This window comes from Gigantopelta aegis, chromosome 14 (assembly GCF_016097555.1).
Source record: "Gigantopelta aegis isolate Gae_Host chromosome 14, Gae_host_genome, whole genome shotgun sequence".
In the NCBI taxonomy this organism is placed as follows: Eukaryota; Metazoa; Mollusca; class Gastropoda; order Neomphalida; family Peltospiridae; genus Gigantopelta; species Gigantopelta aegis.
The window spans coordinates 5367922-5388255 of record NC_054712.1 but is presented as its reverse complement, the minus strand read 5'-3'; the positions used below and the strand labels follow the sequence as shown (position 1 = coordinate 5388255).

The 20334-nt window shown below is 39.1% G+C and overlaps 1 protein-coding gene across 1 annotated transcript in view; it reads right to left on the bottom strand.

Moving 5' to 3' along the window:
• Window positions 1-8249: 8249 nt before the first annotated feature.
• Window positions 8250-20334, bottom strand: part of LOC121389414 (protein unc-93 homolog A-like) — a 90401-nt gene continuing 78316 nt past the window's right edge. Inside the window, exons 3-4 of the mRNA XM_041521033.1 lie at window positions 10020-10151; window positions 8250-8604 (exon numbers count right to left, since the gene is read on the bottom strand). Of these exons, the coding sequence (XP_041376967.1) occupies window positions 8309-8604; window positions 10020-10151 (428 nt within the window). The 3' untranslated portion in view covers window positions 8250-8308. The remainder of the gene's footprint in view (window positions 8605-10019; window positions 10152-20334) is intronic.

Here is a 20334-nt window from a genome sequence, read left to right as displayed (position 1 = left end):
TTTTCTATTACCAAATGAATAGTATAGCGCAACGCATGGGACATCGGGTTTTATTGCTTTTTTAAATCACTACACCCATGTCTTAACTTGGTATGTAATACGTTTTCTTTTCTATTACCAAATGAATAGTATAGCGCAACGCATGGGACATCGGGTTTTATTGCTTTTTTAAATGAAGATATGTTTTGACAGTTTCGAATTTCAGCTCGTAGGTTGTTCCAAAGTTTTATTGTCGAATGGATAAATGACGATTGAAGTAAATTAATTCCAGAGCTGTCAAACTGTGGCAATTCTTAGGCGTGAGAAAATTTTAGAAATCAGGGTCCAGGGACTGCAGGCTCTTGGTCGGGTCCAGGGCAACGTTTTTTGTTGTTGTTTAAGTCTAAAATGGAAATCTTAAAAAAAAAAAACCCCACAAAAAACCCCAAACAAATAGAGCGAGTGCAAGTTTTACTAATTAATACGGTTAATACCATTCAAGTCGCGAAGTCGGTCATCGGTGGCACCCGCGAGTGATTGTTGGTATTGAACCGAGGATAGGTTCAATATGCTGTATTATTATTATTAATAGGTAACGAATTCAGAGACCTGCATAATCAGCATTCAGCTCTAAAATATAAACCATGATTATAAAATATTTTTAATTTTAGAAAAAGTGTGAGATTATAGTAACGTTGCGTGAGAGCGTGATGTTTGTTACACATGCGTGAGACTCACGCCAAATGCGTGAGAGGTGACAGGTATGTGTTAATTACATGTACATTTACTACATGAAGTTTAACGAGGGAACAAATGTATCAATTTACGTGTGTGTCGTCTTCTACGCTACTACCGGCCTCGGTGGCGTCGTGGTTAGGCCATCGTTCTACAGGCTGGTAGGTACTGGGTTCGGATCCCAGTCGAGGCATGGGATTTTTAATCCAGATACCGACTCCAAACCCCGAGTGAGTGCTCCGTAAGGCTCAATGGGTAGGTGTAAACCACTCACACCGACCAGTGATCCATAACTGACTCAACAAAGGCCATGGTTTGTGCTATCCTGCCTGTGGGAAGTGCAAATAAAAGATCCCTTGCTGCTAATCGGAAAGAGTAACCCATGTAGTGGCGACAGCGGTTTCCTCTCAAACTCTGTGTGGTCCGTAACCATATGTCTGACGCCATATAACCGTAAATAAAATGTGTTGAGTACGTCGTTAAATAAAACATTTCTTTCCTTCTTCTACGCTAAAAACTCGAACCACACGCCCGTCTTCACCCCTGTGTGTCACATTAGTCATGGCAGCCCATACTTCCTCGCCGAGGGACGACTATAGGTATAACGTCTTCACCCCTGTATCTCACACCAGTCCTGGCAGCTCATCCACCCGTGTTGAGGGCGACTATAGGTATAACGTCTTCACCCCTGTGTCTCACACCAGTCATGGCAGCTCACCCACCCGTGTTGTGGGACAACTATAGGTATTACGTCTTTGCCCCTGTGTCTCACACCAGTCATGGCAGCTCACCCACCCGTGTTGAGGGACGACTATAGGTATAACGTCTTCGCCCCTGTATCTCACACCAGTCATGGCAGCCCATCCACCCGTGTTGTGGGACGACTATAGGTATAACGTCTTCGCCCTTGTATCTCACACCAGTCATGGCAGCTCATCCACCCGTGGTGTGGGACGACTATAGGTATAACGTCTTCGCCCCTGTATCTCACACCAGTCATGGCAGCCCATCCACCCGTGTTGTGGGACGACTATAGGTATAACGTCTTCACCCCTGTATCTCACACCAGTCATGGCAGCCCATCCACCCGTGTTGTGGGACGACTATAGGTATAACGTCTTCACCCCTGTATCTCACACCAGTCATGGCAGCCCATCCACCCGTGTTGTGGGACGACTATAGGTATAACGTCTTCACCCCTGTATCTCACACCAGTCATGGCAGCCCATCCACCCGTGTTGTGGGACGACTATAGGTATAACGTCTTCACCCCTGTATCTCACACCAGTCATGGCAGCCCATCCACCCGTGTTGTGGGACGACTATAGGTATAACGTCTTCACCCCTGTATCTCACACCAGTCATGGCAACTCATCCACCCGTGTTGTGGGACGACTATAGGTATAACGTCTTCACCCCTGTATCTCACACCAGTCATGGCAGCCCATCCACCCGTGTTGTGGGACGACTATAGGTATAACGTCTTCACCCCTGTATCTCACACCAGTCATGGCAACTCATCCACCCGTGTTGTGGGACGACTATAGGTATAACGTCTTCATCCCTAAATCTTACACCTCATTTCAAATTGTTTTAATCTAATTACAGCTTAACGTTTCATTGATGTTGAGGTGAAATGTTTTGAGTTTAGAATGTTTGTACTTAATTTGGGCTGGCTTATTTCGGGTAGACTTATTTTGGGCATACTCTTTACTGCCTCAGCGTTGATGCAATCTAAATCCCTGTAAAGATATATTATTTAGCATTATTTCAGTATAGAACTTTGCACAGAATCTTAGCGACTAACAAGTTATATTTTAGCTTGTGGTGTATGTAATCGATACTTTTTTTTTATTATTTTAAAAGTTTGTTTCACTAGAGCACATTGATTTATTAATCATCGACTATTAGATGTCCAAAATGTGCTATTAGGGTTCTGTTTGTTTGGGGATTGGAGGGGTTTTTGGGTGGGTTTTTTTTTTTTTCTTTCAAAATTATGCTCTTACCATCAAGATAGCAACTGTCACGTTTTGTTTGGCAAATAATGGTCTAAGCCACCAACTTGCCATCGCGATATTCCACTGTTACCAGATAGAACAACGCATCATAGCCAAAGTCATGCTGCCTCCAGCTAGTAGGGACAACAAACACGAAATATATAAATACTCGTTCAAAGAGAGGGAGAAGCGCTTGCCAGAAGCCGTTTTAGCAAACTGCAATCAAAACATTAAAGAGAATTATAATAGAGCGGAATACAAGAAATGGTAAAATAGCAGACAGCCGATGGCTTTCGTCTCACGCGGGAATTTGGCAATACTGTTGGCGTATCTAATTACAGGACTAATACGGTGCATTAACTTAGCGTCAGCCCACGTAAAATATCAGATAATGACTTCATTGCAAAGTTATTGGAACATAAATAATTATGAGATTGGAAAGTTGTTAGAAATAGAGTTTAGAAAGAAAGTGGTTGGGGGTTGGGGGGGGGGGGGTCCTTCTTTCTTTTGTTTAAGTTTGTTTGTTTCTTTATTAATTGTGTTTTTGTTTTATTTATTTATTATTTGTGTGGTGATGAGGAGGGTTGTTTTTAGGGTTTTTCGGGAGGGGGTGGGTTTTTTTGGGTTTTTTTGTTTCTGCTGTTTTGTTTGGGTTTTTTTTCGTTTCCATTTGTTTTTGTTTTTTTTGCTTTTTTTTGTTTTTTTGTTTGTTGTTTTTGTGTGGGGTTTTTTCTTGTTGTACCTTACTCGTTAACTTCGTTCTCCGTAAATATATTGACGCGCGCGCGCGCACACACACACACACACACACAGATATACAGATACATACACACACACACACATATATATATGTATGTATATTTTATACGAGCTAGTGTGTCGTACTAATTTTACGACACGAGTGTCAGGATTATTTTATTACCCAATCGAGAACGATGGTAATACATGCATTCTGACACCATTTTCGTAAAATCAGTACAATTCACACGCGAGTGTAATCATTCCTTTAGTATCCACATTATCCAAAATATTATTTTATGAATAACACGCTAGGGCTATGTCAAAACGTTTCAAATTAATTTGAAAGAGACAACAAAACGACGTCATTTTCCGAAATGGCGTCATTTTGGTGGACGTTTACATAGATCTAAGACTGGGGAAGCCGCATTTACTTATGACGTCGTTTCCCAAAATTACGTCATTTGTTGTGCACGTAAAATCATTATGACACACGTGTGTTATAGTTTCCTGAATATGATGTACTATGTCAATAATAATAATAATAATAATAATAATAATAATAATAATATATATGACTTACTACAACAAATATGCCTGAATACACACACGAAATGTTGTAAGCTAGTCCTGAGTATAGGGCGGTTTTCAACACAAATAAGTATTTCAGTGAAGTTGTTGAGAATATTTTATAAACCAAACGATAACACATGTAGCATTCAAATGCATTTCTCTGCACAGGACTGAATCCAAAGAACAATTCAACAAAGCTAAAATGACCACACAATCACTATTAACTGATGTACATAATTAATTTTAATATCGTACAGTAACAAACAGACAGTCAAGTTCTGAAAAATTGGGGAGGGGAATAGTTTTGTGTTTTGTTTCTGTTTTCTAGTTTCTACCTGTATTTTGGTGTTTTATTTCCCTTTTCTATTTTAGTGTAACTTCCAAATTAACTGGGTTGGGTTTTTTTTTTTTTTTTTTTTTTTTTTTTTTTTTTGGGGGGGGGGGGGGGTTGTTGTTGTTGGGGTTTTTTTAGGGGGTGGGGGGTATCTGAAATATTCACAAATCAATATCATTTATATTATAATTATTACGATCAATTATTTCTGGTAACCTAATACTAGATCGATGAACATGATATACTGGAATAACATTTTACTACGTTGTTTATTTTCGTGCTTATATCCTATTAAGGTTCAATCACGCTGTCTTGTGCACATAGTGGGTTACTAACTTACTATTTTCTCTGAAGCTATGTGAAGGTCATTGCAGATTCTTTCATTTCAATCAACGTCATGTACGTCTTGTCGATAAGACCAGTGAAAGAAGTTTGTTTTGTTTAATGACACCACTAGAGCACATTGATTAATTAACCATCGGCTATTGGATGGCAAACATATGGCAATTTTGACTCGTAGTCATCAGAGAAAACCCGCTACATTTTTTCCATTAGCAGCAAGGGATCTTTTATATGCACTTTCCTACAGCCTTTGATCAGTTATGGTGCACTGGTTGGAACGAGAAAACCCAGTCAGTTGAATGGATCCACCGAGGTGGTTCGATCCTGCGACGCAAGCACCTCAGGCGAGCACTCAACCGACTGAGCTGAATCCCGCCCCTCGGATATGCAGATACAGATATTAGAAACAAGAAAATACGACGCATATGCAATAGCATTTGTTAAAAAGGTTCTACCAGTCGTGGACATTTTACAATAGGGGCAAACTTGGGACAGTCTCTGTAATACACACCACAGCGCGAAGCTGTCGTCCTGCAAATAGTGTAGGAGCAAACATGGGACAGTCGCTTTAATACACACCACAGCGCGATGCTGTCGTCCTGCAAATAGTGTAGGCGCAAACTTGGGACAGTCGCTTTAATATACACCACATCGCGATGCTGTCGTTCTGCAAATAGTGTAGGAGCAAACTTGGGACAGTCGCTTTAATACACACCACAGCGCGATGCTGTCGTCCTGCAAATAGTGTAGGCGCAAACTTGGGACAGTCGCTTTAATACACACCACAGCGCGATGCTGTCGTCCTGCAAATAGTGTAGGAGCAAACATGGGACAGTCGCTTTAATACACACCACAGCGCGATGCTGTCGTCCTACAAATAGTGTCAGGTATCGACAGCAGAAAAAACTTGTATTCATATTTTATCATCCCTTTTAAAATATGGATTGTATTTGGAAAAAAATAATGGGGTTTGAGGTTGTTGTTTCCATGCGTATATACGGAAGAAAACGTATTGACTAGGAATTAAATGTAACATTAGAAACAAATAACCGAGACGGCACATCTTAGGGACTGCTTTGTGATTAATTAGTCTTCATCCGGCAGTTTTCATTTTTCACGGAGCAGAAGGCAGTTAGATCAGTGGTAGAACGCCCGCATGAATAACGATGGGCTACAGGATCGATTCCCACTAGTAGCATTATATTAATAGTGACTCGTCACAAGTCATATGTAATGTTGGACATAAGATAGTGACTGGCCACAAGTTATATGTAATATTAGACATCAGATAGTGACTGGTCATAAGTTATATGTAATATTAGACATCAGATAGTGATTGGTCACAAGTTATATGTAATATTAGACATCAGATAGTGACCGGTCACAAGTCATATGTAATATTGGACATAAGATAGTGACTGGTCACACGTTATATGTAATATTAGACAGATAGTGACTGGTCATAAGTCATATGTAATATTGGATATAAGATAGTGACTGGTCACACGTTATATGTAATATTAGACATCAGATAGTGACTCGTCACAAGTTATATGTAATATTGGACATCAGATAGTGACTGGTCACACGTTATATGTAATATTAGACATCAGATAGTGACTCGTCACAAGTCATATGTAATATTGGACATCAGATAGTGACTGGTCACACGTTATATGTAATACTGGACATAAGATAGTGACTGGTCACACGTTATATGTAATATTAGACATCAGATAGTGACTCGTCACAAGTCATATGTAATATTGGACATCAGATAGTGACTGGTCACATGTTATATGTAATATTAGACAGACAGTGACTGGTCACACGTTATATGTAATATTAGACAGATAGTGATTGGTCACAAGTCATATGTAATATTGAACATGAAATAGTGACGCGCCACAAGTGATATGTCATATTAGACATCATATAGTGACTGGTCAAAAGTCAGTTGTAATATTATTGATCATATAGTGAGTGGTCACAAGTCATATCAATATTAAATTTAAGATAGTGATTGGTCATAAGTTATATGTAATACTGGCATCAGATAGTGACTCGTCACAAGCCTTATATATAAAATTGAAAATAAAATAATGACTCCCAACAAATCATATGTAATATTAGACATCAAAATCAGATAGTGACTCGTCACAAGCTATATATAATGTTCGACATCAGATAGTTAGTAGCCACAAACCACTCATAGTTCACTTTTAGCAATTATTTGTTTTAACATACACATAGAACATATGTGTTGTGTGTGTGTGTGTGTGTGTGTGTGTGTGTGTGTGTGTGTAAACACAAAATGTATATTGACAAGCTTCAAACCTACAGCACCGATTCACATAACATTTAATAGTCTGCGTACTTTTATTTTCTTTTAAAAATATCTTGTTCTTGTTGGTTAGGGGCATCACAAACACAATTTTAAGAATCGACGATATTCTGATGCATGTGCGTAACAATAAGCTTATTTTGTAAACTTGTGATAAAGTATGTTTTTTATGATACTGGTCACAACCTGTACAGTTCCATAAAATCTAGTTTGGCACAATCATAAACTAAATACAAAAACGAACTCCTCACTGAAGCTAATACATCTGAAATTATAGTCTGGACTCATAGTTATCATTCACAACTCAGTCGTAAACTCCGATCACACAGTTTTGATGACATGACTCAATTTTAAACTCTGATCTCAACGTCGATTCACTACTCACTCTTACTAAAATCTCACACTAATCTCATAATCTTGATTCACTACTCAATGTTAACCTCTCACTTCACAGTGTCGACTCAACCTTAAACTTTGATCGCCAAATCTATTCACGACTCAATCTCAAATTCTTAAATCACAGTCTCACTTCACGACTCAATCTTAAACTATCAGTTCACAGTCTCGACTCAGCCTTAAACTCTGATATCCAAATCGATTCACTGCTCAATCTCAAACTCGTAAATCATAATCTCAGTTCACGACTCAATCTTAAAATCTGATCTCCAAGTCGATTCACCACTCAATCGTAAACTCTCAGCTCATTGTCTTGATTCACGAATCGGTCTTAACCTAAATGTAATCTCACATACTCGATCTATGACTCAATCTTAAACTCTGATGTCATTATTGTTGATTCTCGACTCAATCTTAAACTCTAGTGACAGATACTCGATTCATTACTCAATATTTAGCCCTGATCTCGCCGTCCTGATTCACAACTCAATATTACACTCTGGTCGCATAGAATCGATTCTCGACTCAACCGTAAACTCTTGTCTCAAGTCTCGATTCACGACGTAATCTAAAATAGTTGTTCCCAAAATGCACTAAAAAACCCAACCCAACCAAGATCTTAGTTGGTGTGCTATTAATTTGTAATCTTCCTTGTTCCTTGTTTTCCTAATATTTCATTTATTTTTTTAATTTTAATTGCGCGCTCTCTCTCTCTCTCTCTCTCTCTCTCTCTCTCTCTCTCTCTCTCTCTCTCTCTCTCTCTCTCTCTCTCTCTCTCTCTCTCTCTCTCTCTCTCTCTCTCTCTCTCTCTCTCTCTCTCTCTCTCTCTCTCTCATTTTTTGTTCGCATGACCAGCCTGGTAAAACTCTTCTACGTAAGGGATTCGGTCGACTGTGTCGTCTCTACCATGTTTTGAGTAATAGGCAATGTCGTTTCTATGGCGTCCGTTTCGGGGAGCGCCACCTCCCGAGCCTTGGAATCGCTCACTAGCAGCACCAAGCCGAGGAAACCAATTAGGTGAAGACCCAGAGCTGTGAATAGCGACGTCACCAAATCTCCCACGGTAATAGAGAGGATGAAGCTCACTTCCATGCCAACACCGTTCAAGACTCGAAGACCTATAAGAGCGGTTTCTTTTTGCTGGGGCAAGAATCGTGGTACGGCCGCTAAAAAAAAAAAAAAAAAAAAAAACAGAAATAAAAAGAAATAAAATAATTTTAATTTATTGGTGTCATGAAGTACACAGAAGTAACTCTTTATAAATTGTCGTTTTCATAACATTTACTTTTGTAGAGTGTTCCAGTTTATCTAAACAGTTTGAAACTCTAATTAATCAAATATCAAGGTCTAACAGTATAATGTTTTTCTGATTATTTTGTATAAAAAGAAGGAAGGAAGGAAGGAAATGTTTTATTTAACGACGCACTCAACTTGTATAAAAAGAAAGATTTTTTTTTTTACCGTGGTTTTAGTGAGGGGTGCAGGGTTTTTGTTAATTTCTTGGGGTGTGTGTAATCGATAAAACGTTTATTTTTAAAGTTTGTTTTGTTTAACGACACCACTAGAGCACATTTATTTATTAATCATCGGCTATTGGATATCAAACGCTTGGTAATTCTGAGTCTTAGAGAGGAAACCCGCTACATTGTTTCATTAATAGCAAGGGATCTTTTATATAGACCATCCCACAGACAGAATAGCACATACCACGGCCTTTGATATACCAATCGTGGTGCACTGGCAACAAGAAATAGCCCGATGGGCCCACCGACGGAAATCGATCCTAGACCGATCAGGCGAGCACTTTAACCACTGGGCTACGTCCAGCCCCTTAATCGTCATAGTCGACGCCCCACCCCCATGATCAGACCTCGCTTTGCCCCTGTGTGTGAATGAGTTGTGATTAATATTCCACATTCAAAGTATGTAAAACAGCATTAATATTACTAAAAAGTCACATTACATGTGGATCTTGGGGTGGGGAATCGAACGTGAACCTAGCGAATTTTTTTGTCTACATGTTGCATAATACTGCACTGTTAACAAAAACTAACGTTTTAGCCTCATCGGGGAGAGATTTGTTCGAAACCCCTCCCCACTGCCTATACACCCGTCAGACTATATATATATATATATATATATATATATATATATATATATATATATATATGAGTTTCTTACACACCTATTGGTGAGAACACCATGTATTAGCTTTGATAACACATAGTTGTTTACACATTTACTTGTGTTAACAATTTCAAGACATACGACTGGCTGCTTCTAGGTGATGACCAGGTCACTAATGTCATACGTCCAATAAAAAGTGATATATAGAGAATAATACATGAGTGACCGTTAGATATTATTTATCTCACAACTCGTTGTTTAAAAACGTATCAAACTCGTTTTCGCTCGTTAGTAAAGTTTGTTTTATTTAAGGACGCCACTAGAGCACATTGATTTTTTATCTTATCATCGGCTATATCGCTCGTTAGATACATTTTAAAACAACTCGTTGTGAGATAAATGGTATCTAACGGTCACTCATGTATTATTCTCTATATAGCACTAACACAAATACCTTGTAACTGGCACTGTAGAATTCCGTCGGCTACACCCCACACCCCCAGGTAAATGAGGAGGATGGGCGCCTGGTTCGACTCGGGCACCCACACGAAGGCCATGATGAGTACCGCAGAGTTGAGCAAGAAACCTGAAACGACAAATGCAATATTTAGGTTGTTGGTGGTGGTTTCATTTCATTTTACTTTTAAAGAGACAGGCCTCAATTTGTTTCTGTTGTAAGTTTGTCTGTTTGCTTGTTTCTTTGTTAATTGGGTTAGGTTGTTGTCTGTTTGCTTGTTTCTTTGTTAATTGGGTTGGGTTGTTGTCTGTTTCCTTGTTTCTTTGTTAATTGGGTTGGGTTGTTGTCTGTTTGCTTGTTTCTTTGTTAATTGGGTTGGGATGTTGTCTGTTTGCTTGTTTCTTTGTTAATTGGGTTGGGTTGTTGTCTGTTTCCTTGTTTCTTTGCTTGTTTCTTTGTCTGTTTGGGTTGGATTGGGATGTTGTCTGTTTGCTTGTTTCTTTGTTAATTGGGTTGGGTTGTTGTCTGTTTGCTTGTTTCTTTGTTAATTGGGTTGGGTTGTTGTCTGTTTGCTTGTTTCTTTGTTAATTGGGTTGGGTTGTTGTCTGTTTGCTTGTTTCTTTGTTAATTGGGTTGGGTTGGTTTGTCGTTTTGCTTCTCTTTCGTTAACTGGGTTGGGTTGGTGGTACCACCTCTTTCGCAAACAATTTGACTGGTACCACCGTCTTCTATAATATCATATTTAGCTAACGTTAAGCGCAAAGAAAAGAAAAGAAGAGAAGACATCTAGCTAGCGTCCGCGAGTGCTCTCTCTTCTGGGCCCAATTTCACAAAATATCGTAAACAAAGTAAACGTTAAACAACGAGTGAACCACAGTTTTTATTACCACTAACAGTATAACAAATATAGTTTGAAGTACACACTGTTCATTTTCTTTCGTCCTTAAAATGCTCCATCTTCTGTAATGATGTTATTTTGTGCGTTAAATAGAAAGAAAGAAGTGTTTTATTTAACGACGCACTCAACACATTTTATTTACGGTTATATGGCGTCAGACATATGGTTAAGGACCGCACAGTGCGTTAAATAGATGCCAAACACATGTAATGTCAACGTATGACCGGTAAAACTGCATGTCGCAGATGTACATTTACGATGTTTTCTGAAATGGGCCCCTGAACACGCATCTGTTTGTTTATTTTTCAACGACACCATTAGAGCACATATAATAATTAATCATCAGCTATTGGATGTCAAACATTTGGTAATTCTGATAGTCATCAGAGAAAACTCGCTATATTTCTTGTAATCGGGACTGTCTGTCAAGACAGAGGGTTAGTGGTTAGTGAGAGAGAGAAGAGGGTATAGTGGTCTTCCACCTACCCACTGAGTCGTTAAAACTTGCTCTGCGTGGGAGCCGGTACCGGGCTGCGAACCCTGTACCTACCAGTCCGATGGCTTAACCACGACACCACCAAGGCCGGTGAAAGGAGATAACGTGCACCCATAACGGGCGTGCTCTTAAACGGTGCCCTCTTGTTTAACTCCGACCTTGACCTTGTATTATCACCTCAACTGTTGTTTCCGGTGGATGTCCGCGGAGAGTGAGACTCATCTCACATAGTCCATCATTCTCAAGTATTTATCGCGACGTCAGTGTCATTGTTTCGAGGTATTCTCTTTCCCGTGTGTGTAATTAAATTCGTAAATACGAGAGCAGAAGGGATGGCTTTAATAATGCTCTCAGAAATGCCGTTAATTAGAACTATTCTGGTGCGATGATTAACGCTTAGTCACAATGGCTTTGCGTCGAGCTTCTTTCGACGGAACTGTACAAAAATTTAAGTTCCAAGCAAGATCAGGTAACTTTAGAAACGACTTCGGTCAATGAAATTGTTTTATGGATTAATTTATAATACTAGTAAGGTGTTTTGACAAAGAAGTCAAAATATATCTTCTGAGAGCCGCAAACAATGCGAATATATATATATATATATATATATATATATATATATATATATATATATATATATATATATATATATATATATATATATAATTATGCTATATAAAATTAAATATGCGGATAAATGATGAACACCAAGTTGAGTTGTTGTTGTTTTGTTTTTTTAGTTTGTTTTGTTTGTTTTTATTCTTGCTTTGTGTGTTTGTGTTTTTTATGGTTGTTTTTGGGGTTTTTTGGTGGTTTTTTTGTTTTGTTGTTTTTTGCTTTAATGCACGTTATTCCACTTTTCCCCGATTTCAACAATATCGTTTTTCATTTAAACTAGAACATATTGATTTATTAATCATCGGCTATTGGATGTCAAACTTTTGGTAATTCTAACATATAGTCTTATAGAGTTCCACATTTTCCATTAGTAGAAATCGATCTTTTATATGCGCCTCCCACAACCAGGATAGCACGTACCACGGCCTTTGATATACCAGCCATGGTACACTGGCTGGGCTTTCTTTGATATGATTAGTTTTACCATCCTGGGCTTTCTTTGATGTGTTTAGTTTTTACTATCCTGGGTTTTCTTTGATGTGATTAGTTTTACCATCCTGGGCTTTCTGTGATGTGTTTAGTTTTACCATCCTGGGCTTTCTTCCATGCTTAGTTTTACCATCCTGGGCTTTCTGTGATGTCTTTAGTTTTACCATCCTGGGCTTTCTTTGATGTCTTTAGTTTTACCATACTGGGCTTTCTTTGATGTCTTTAGTTTTACCATACTGGGCTTTCTTTGATGTGTTTCGTTTTACCATTCTGGCAATTCTTTGATGTGTTTCGTTTTACCATTCTGGGTTTTTTTTCGTGTATTTAGTCTTAACCTTCTGGGGATATTCTTTGACTCGGTTGATATTTTCCTCATTCAGAAACACTCGTGACGAATCCTCTGTTTATCGGAGTCTAAGTGCTTGTTTACCCTTCAAAAACATGCTGTTCTGTTTAATATCGTTTGTACATTTATGGCTTGCACTGTATAGCAGTCCATCTAATTTGGTGAAATCTTCAAAAAGCATTTTCGACCATGTAGTTTATTTTTCTTGGCCTCTAACTTGCTACTTCAACTAACCCCGAGCTTCACCCCCCCCCCCAACACACACACGCACAGTCACACACATACGCACACACACACACACACCACACACACACATGCACGCACACAACACACACATACATCACATATAACACACACAACCACAAACACACACACACAACACACACACACAAACATACGCACACGCACATACAACACACATATACGCGCACACACGAACGCACGCACGCACACACACATGCATCACACACAACACATACAAACATGCACACGCAACACACACACACACAACACATACGCGCGCACACACACACACACACTACACACACACATGCACGCACACAACACACACATACATCACATACAACACACACAAACATACGCACACACACATACAACACACACATACGTACACACACGCACGCACATACATGCATCACACACAACATATACAAACATGCACCCACGCACGCACAAACACACACAACATACAGACACACACACAACACACACAACATACAGACACACACACATACACACACACACACACACACACACACACACACACACACACACACACACACACACACACCCCACGTCCTGGATATTGCTCAGTCAGTAGAACGCTCGGCTGAGGTGCCTGGGTCGATGGATCGAACGCCCTCGGTGAATCCATATTCAGATCCGGGTTTTCTTTTCCAGTTGCAGCCATTGCCCCACGACTGGTATATCAAAGGCCGTGACATATGCTGTCCTATCTGCGGAGGGGGGGGGGGGGGTAAGTGCGGTATTTTAATGGAAATGTAACGAGATTCTTTTAAGACTATATTATGTCAGAATGACATCCAATAACCGATGATTAATTAACCGATGTGCTCTAGTGGTGACGTTAAACAAAACCAACATAGGTTGTGTGGTGCCCACGGTGGACGTTCCTGTACCTTAATGAGATATACGTGTGAAGTTTTCACACCTTGGCAAGAAAGAAAGTGAAAGTTTGTTTTGTTTAACGACACCTTTAGTAATTATTTCATTAGTAGTAATAACACTCTTCTATATGCACCATCCCACAGACAGGATAGCATATACCACGGCCTTTGATAACAGACCAGTCGTGGTGCACTAGCTAGAATGAGAAATCGCCCCAATGGACCCACCGACGGGGATCGATCCCAAACCGACCGCGCATCAGGCGAGCACTTGACCACTGGGCTACGTCCCGGCCACTGCTGGCAAGGAAGAGGGATGCAGTTTAGTTGTAGAGAGGTCACCCGAGTACGGACCTCTTGTGTTGTGCCCCCATGCCTGTATCTTCAGAGTGATTATCTTGGTGTTTGGTGCTTCCACTTGGTCGTGTGGAGTAATTGCCGTATCTCACCATCAAAGACGCCTCGTTGCCTTGACGTCACACACGTGATCAGGCGACCGCATGGTAATTATAAGATCGCGTCGTAACCAATTAACCAGCGAGTTTTTATTTGCAGCAGCATCATTAGTCAACAACGACAACATCGTTATTGTCATCAGTATCAGGCTTTCAGATTCAGCACCATTGATGTCATTGTCATCATCATCATTATGGTCAATATCGTCATCATCATTATTGTCATCATGACATCATCATCATCATCATCATCACAATCATGATCACCACAATCATTATGATCATCATTGTCATCATCATCATTAGGGTTATCAACATCATCATCATCACCATCATCATCATTATGGTTATCAACATCATCATCATTCACCATCATCATTCATTATGAAATCATCACCATCTCTACCACTATTATCATCATCATCATCGCCATCACCATCATAATTAATATAATTGTCATTATTATCCGCAGTAGTATCACCATTATTGCTGTCATCTTCACGATCATTATTTTTATTATAACTACTATTATTGTTATCATCATCATCATCATCTTCATCATCATCATCATCAATAACAACATCATCATTAATTACAATAGAAAATAATGGCCCACATTTTGTAACATATCCCATAGCATAATCGAACTATTTGAGATATGTTACAGATTTTCCACCTGATTATGATCAAATAAATAAATAAATAAATAAAATAAAGCATAGGTTTCACGTATTGTTCTATGGGTATTAAGTTACTTCTTATATAACGGATGCATATTGTTTAAGGGGGTAACGCTACTAATATAGGCTTCTGTGGGCTTCATCACTTACAATGTGTACATAAATTAAAGGCGCAGACCCACGTTTCAACTCGTAAAAACGGACACTAAGTTTAGTTGATCTACAAACCTGTAACACACTAGGACAGAATGAAAGAAGAGTCTGTGACGTTAAAACAGGAAAATATTCTTTAAAAAAATAGACTAGAACTCGAATCATTAACCGCTACTTCTCAGACGCACGTGAGTTTTAAAAATATTAAAAATTCATTTTGTGATATTAAAAACAACAGGATGACAAGAAACACTTCGGTTCTGCGGAAATGGATAATCTAAACAATAAAAGATAAGTAATGTTTGATTTCAGTGATCATAAACGGCTCTAATAGTGAAACATATGCAGTAGTGTTTAAAAACTAGGGTCTGTCCTTTAAAGAAGAGTTTGGTGGACATGGAAATGGACACAGCGACATGTGGGAACCGGGATCTAACTCATTCGGCAGAGCGCTCGTAGGATCGAACCACCTCAGTGAACCTATTCAATGACTGGATTTTCCCCCGTCCCAATCGGTGTCCCACGACTGATATATCAACGGTCATGGTATGTGCTGTCCTGTCTGTGGGAAAGTGCATATAAAATACTCCTTGATGCTAATGGAAAAGAAATCTAGCGGGTTTCTTCTGACGACTACCAAATGTTTTAACATTCTATAGCGTATGATTAATAAATAAATATGATCTAGTTATATCTTTAAACAAAACAAACTTTACACATGTGCTGAACTCCAATGTAAACGCATCAGTCAAGATCAGTCAAAATGTGTAGTCGTAAAAAGATACGAAGATAAATAATACTTCATTTCACTCATTTAGTGTTTATTTTGCTGGGATACGAATAACCCAAACCTTGTATACACGGGTTAGGGTTATTGTGTGTTTCATAGCAACCTAGCGCGCACATGAGACAGCAACAACAACGGAAAACTGGGTGATGCGTTTTCAATGGAGTTCAGTATATAACACACTCGTGTCATTTCATTTCAAGTTCTTTTCGTGTTTATATCCAAGTAAGGTTCAACCAAGCTGTCCTGGGCACACATCTCAGCTATCTGGGATGTCTGTCCAGGCCGGACAGTGGGTTAGTTGTTAGTGGTTAGTTATTACACTCAGGCCGGACAGTGGGTTAGTTGTTAGTGGTTAGTTATTACACTCAGGCCGGACAGTGGGTTAGTTGTTAGTGGTTAGTTATTACACTCAGGCCGGACAGTGGGTTAGTTGTTAGTGGTTAGTTATTACACTCAGGCCGGACAGTGGGTTAGTTGTTAGTGGTTAGTTATTACACTCAGGCCGTATTCTACGGCATATGAGGACATGTGTTCAATGGTAGGACATGGTTTACAGGAGCAAAAATAGTATAATTATAATATTGGTAGTAGTACAGATATAATACAATTGCGAATATTAGTAAATATGATATTTCATCATTAGTATATAAATATAGCTTATGATGTAGTAAAAAATACGTTATATGTTTGCTACATATAGAATTTGGGGTGGGCGTGTACGAAACATAACATCCATTTCGAGATCTTAATTATACACGGCAATGGAAGTGAAACATATAATATAATTTTTGTTGATGATATTTGGCTATGCACGATTTAAACATTAATGTTGAACTACATGTATATGTTTGTGATTAAAACATGCCAGTAAGTTGGATGTAGTGTAGTACTGCTTGTCATTTTAACAGGGTGTCCAGACTGTATATTATAGTATTAGTACTGTTTGTAGGGACTTACGACTTCTTAAATTTATTCATGATTTCTTTTATTCGTTTGCATGTGTTATTTAAATAACTAATTCTGTGGGTGTTCATTAGTTCATTATACTTTCATGTACTTGGTTTAACATAGAAATATGGTTTCAAAAGTAGTTTGCGTTATTTGTGAAAAAGTTACATATAAACCGATAATGATATTCGTCACCTATGTCGTTAATTTCACAAAGTGTCCAAAGTCTGCGTTCTAAAGGGATATTATTCCATCGTCCGGTTTCAACTGGTACGTAATGGTTCGCAGTTCTATATTTAATAAGGTTGGACCAGATATGTGCGGGTAAAATGTTAAAATATTTTTCTAAGGTAAGATTATCTTTAAAGATATTGTAAAGTTTTCCTTTGGAAGATACATCTTTATCGCTGTTCCAGTTTTGGATGTACTGGTCATGCTGTCTTAATTTGATTTGTTCTATTAATATTTTAGTCGATTGGAAGTGTCGGTACATCCACGTATCTGACTTGCCAAAATTATCAAGTATAGCTTTGATGTTATTAATCCATTTATAACCATGTTCATTCAAGAACTGATCACGCAACATTAATTCGTGCAGTAAGAATGACATTTTCTTTGTTTTCCCTTACAATTCTAGCCCAGAAGCTAATACTTTTCTTGTATAATGAATTTGAGTGGCTTTCTTTCCAGCTCACCATATATAGCATGAACAACGATGTGCTCCTTTTTAAAGGTAGTATGCGTCTCATGAAGTTTAAATGTACAGTTTCAATTATATTTTCATCTCCCCATATTTCACAACCATATAGAAGGATTGGGGTTACCATAGAGTCGAATAATTTTAATTTACATTCGATGGATAGGTTGTTATCTTTAGATTTAGATAAAATGAAATACATAGCTTTTGTTGCTCGTTGTGTTAGCAGTTGTTTGGTTTTGTCGAATTTATTAAGTGGTTCAGGTAGGTCATGGGAACATATGACCAAAATGTTATTAACTGGAGCAAAAAAAAAAAGCAACCTTCAAAAAATTAATAGAACTCTCTAGACTAAATTCATATAATTAATTATCATACAGCATTATGTAATCACCCACGCCCACATGTTTGAAAAGGTCAACAACCAGGTCATTTTGCTTAGTGGGTCAAAGTGATGTCTGAAACACTTTCGAACTTGATTCCTCAAAAAGCAGCACAATTGATAATTGATTCTACTGGTGAGTTTGGAACAAATTCAAAGGGAACACCAGACAATACATATATACACTTTTGTTTAGTGATCAAGAGCCGAAGTGATGGAGAGGACCCCGACATTAATGGGCCGTTAAAAGGTTTGTTTAACGACCCCATTGATATATTCATCATCGGCTATTGGATGTCAAATATTTGTTAATTGTGACATACAGTTTCAGAGGAAACCCGCACGTTAAAACGTTATAAAATTAATATACAAAAGTACACTAATATGCAATTATATAGATGACAATCTTTCTTCTCCATATACAAATCAAGTCGACCTAAACATTATGTGTCCACCTATAAAAAGAAATAAATTCATTGTCATCATCTTCTAAAAGACTGATGGCCGAATTTACAAAGCCTGTTTTAGACTTACACGCGTGTAACGACATACATTTACGGTATATGTTTAAACACCTGTTTTAGACTTACACGCTTGTAACGACATACATTTACGGTATATGTTTAAACACCTGCGTTTTGGAAAAACAGGCATCGTAAATTCGGCCCTGAATAGATCTTGACACTTCGATATTCGGGTTGGGGGTGCGCAAAGCCAGCACCCTCTCACTGGATCTGCGCCTGTTTAATAATGGGCAAACTCTTGTAATATCGATTGCCAGAGGACAACAGAAGGTGGACAATGCCCAAGCAGACTGATTCGTTGATGAGAGTCCAGTCAGTAATTAGCGGAAGATGACGCTAACACTTGTAATGTGTTGACCGCTTTTTTTTCTTCAAATTAGAACTTATATTTGGGACAGGCCAACCACGTGTTGACATCTTGTCATCAGAATCGTGTGAGCCATTGTCAACAGAATTGGTTTATTTTAGCACTTTAAAACATCCGACACAGGAAAAAGAGTTGGAAGTAGCCACTATAGATGTGGGAGGGTGGAAGTTACAGCTACTCGCGAGGGAGGTTGGCAGCTGGAAAAAAACCTAGATGTGGGAGGGTGGACGTTGCAGCTACAGGCTAGGGAGGGTGGATGTTGCAGCTACAGGCGAGGGAAGGTGATGTTGCAGCTATATGTGAGGGAAGGTGGCATCTGCAAACAAAGATGTGGGATGGTGGATGTTTCAGCTACAGGCGAGGGAGGGTGGATGTTGCAGCTACACGTGAGGGAGGGTGGATGTTGCAGCTACAAGTGAGGGAGGGTGGATGTTGCAGCTACAGGCGAGTGAGGGTGGATGTTGCAGCTACAGGCGAGGGAGGGTGGATGTTGCAACTACAGGCGAGGGAGGGTGGATTTTGCAGCTACAGGTGAGGGAGGGTGGATGTTGCAGCTATAGGCGAGGGACGGGTGGCATCTGCAAACACAGATGTGGGAGGGTGGATGTTGCAGCTACAGATGTTTATTCTTCTGGTTAGCAGCAAGATGTCTTTTATATCCAGTCGCGGTACACCGTTATGAATATCATCATCATTTTAATTCATGTTTCGTAACTATATCCACTTAGGGTTCAAACACGATGTTAGTGGCTAGTTGTTGGTGATTAGTGAGAGGGAAATCAATGTAGTTGTTTTACACCTCCCGACTGGCCTGTTCAAACTGTCATTCTTAAGTGCAATGGCCTGACCACTACACCACCGAGGCCGGAGGCTCGACTCCGGATGGATCTCGGAATAATCCAGTGAATAAGGGGTAGGATGATTGATGCCACCAATCGTATCTATGACGGTCATCTCACAGGGTTACACACAGCTTCAAAACAAAACGAATCGACACTGCCACTGTAATCCATAATTAACAAGTTCAGAGCGAGTTTAGAGTTTCAGTAATGAAGATTTGTAATTTAGATGACCTTTCCAACATTCTCTTCACTGGTGGGTCAGCGCAGAAAATGACATACTTCGAGATCAACAATAATCATTAGAGGGAGCACTGATTAGATCTTCATCCGTGGTACTCATTTCTGCAGGCATGCGTGAAAGTCACTTCCTGTCACTCAGAAATTCTTCAAATTAGTGGCCACTAGTAATCCAAGCAGTCGCTGGTTTGGTTTCCGATTTTTTTTTCTCACATATTCGGTCTTGGTGACGCAGTATTTCA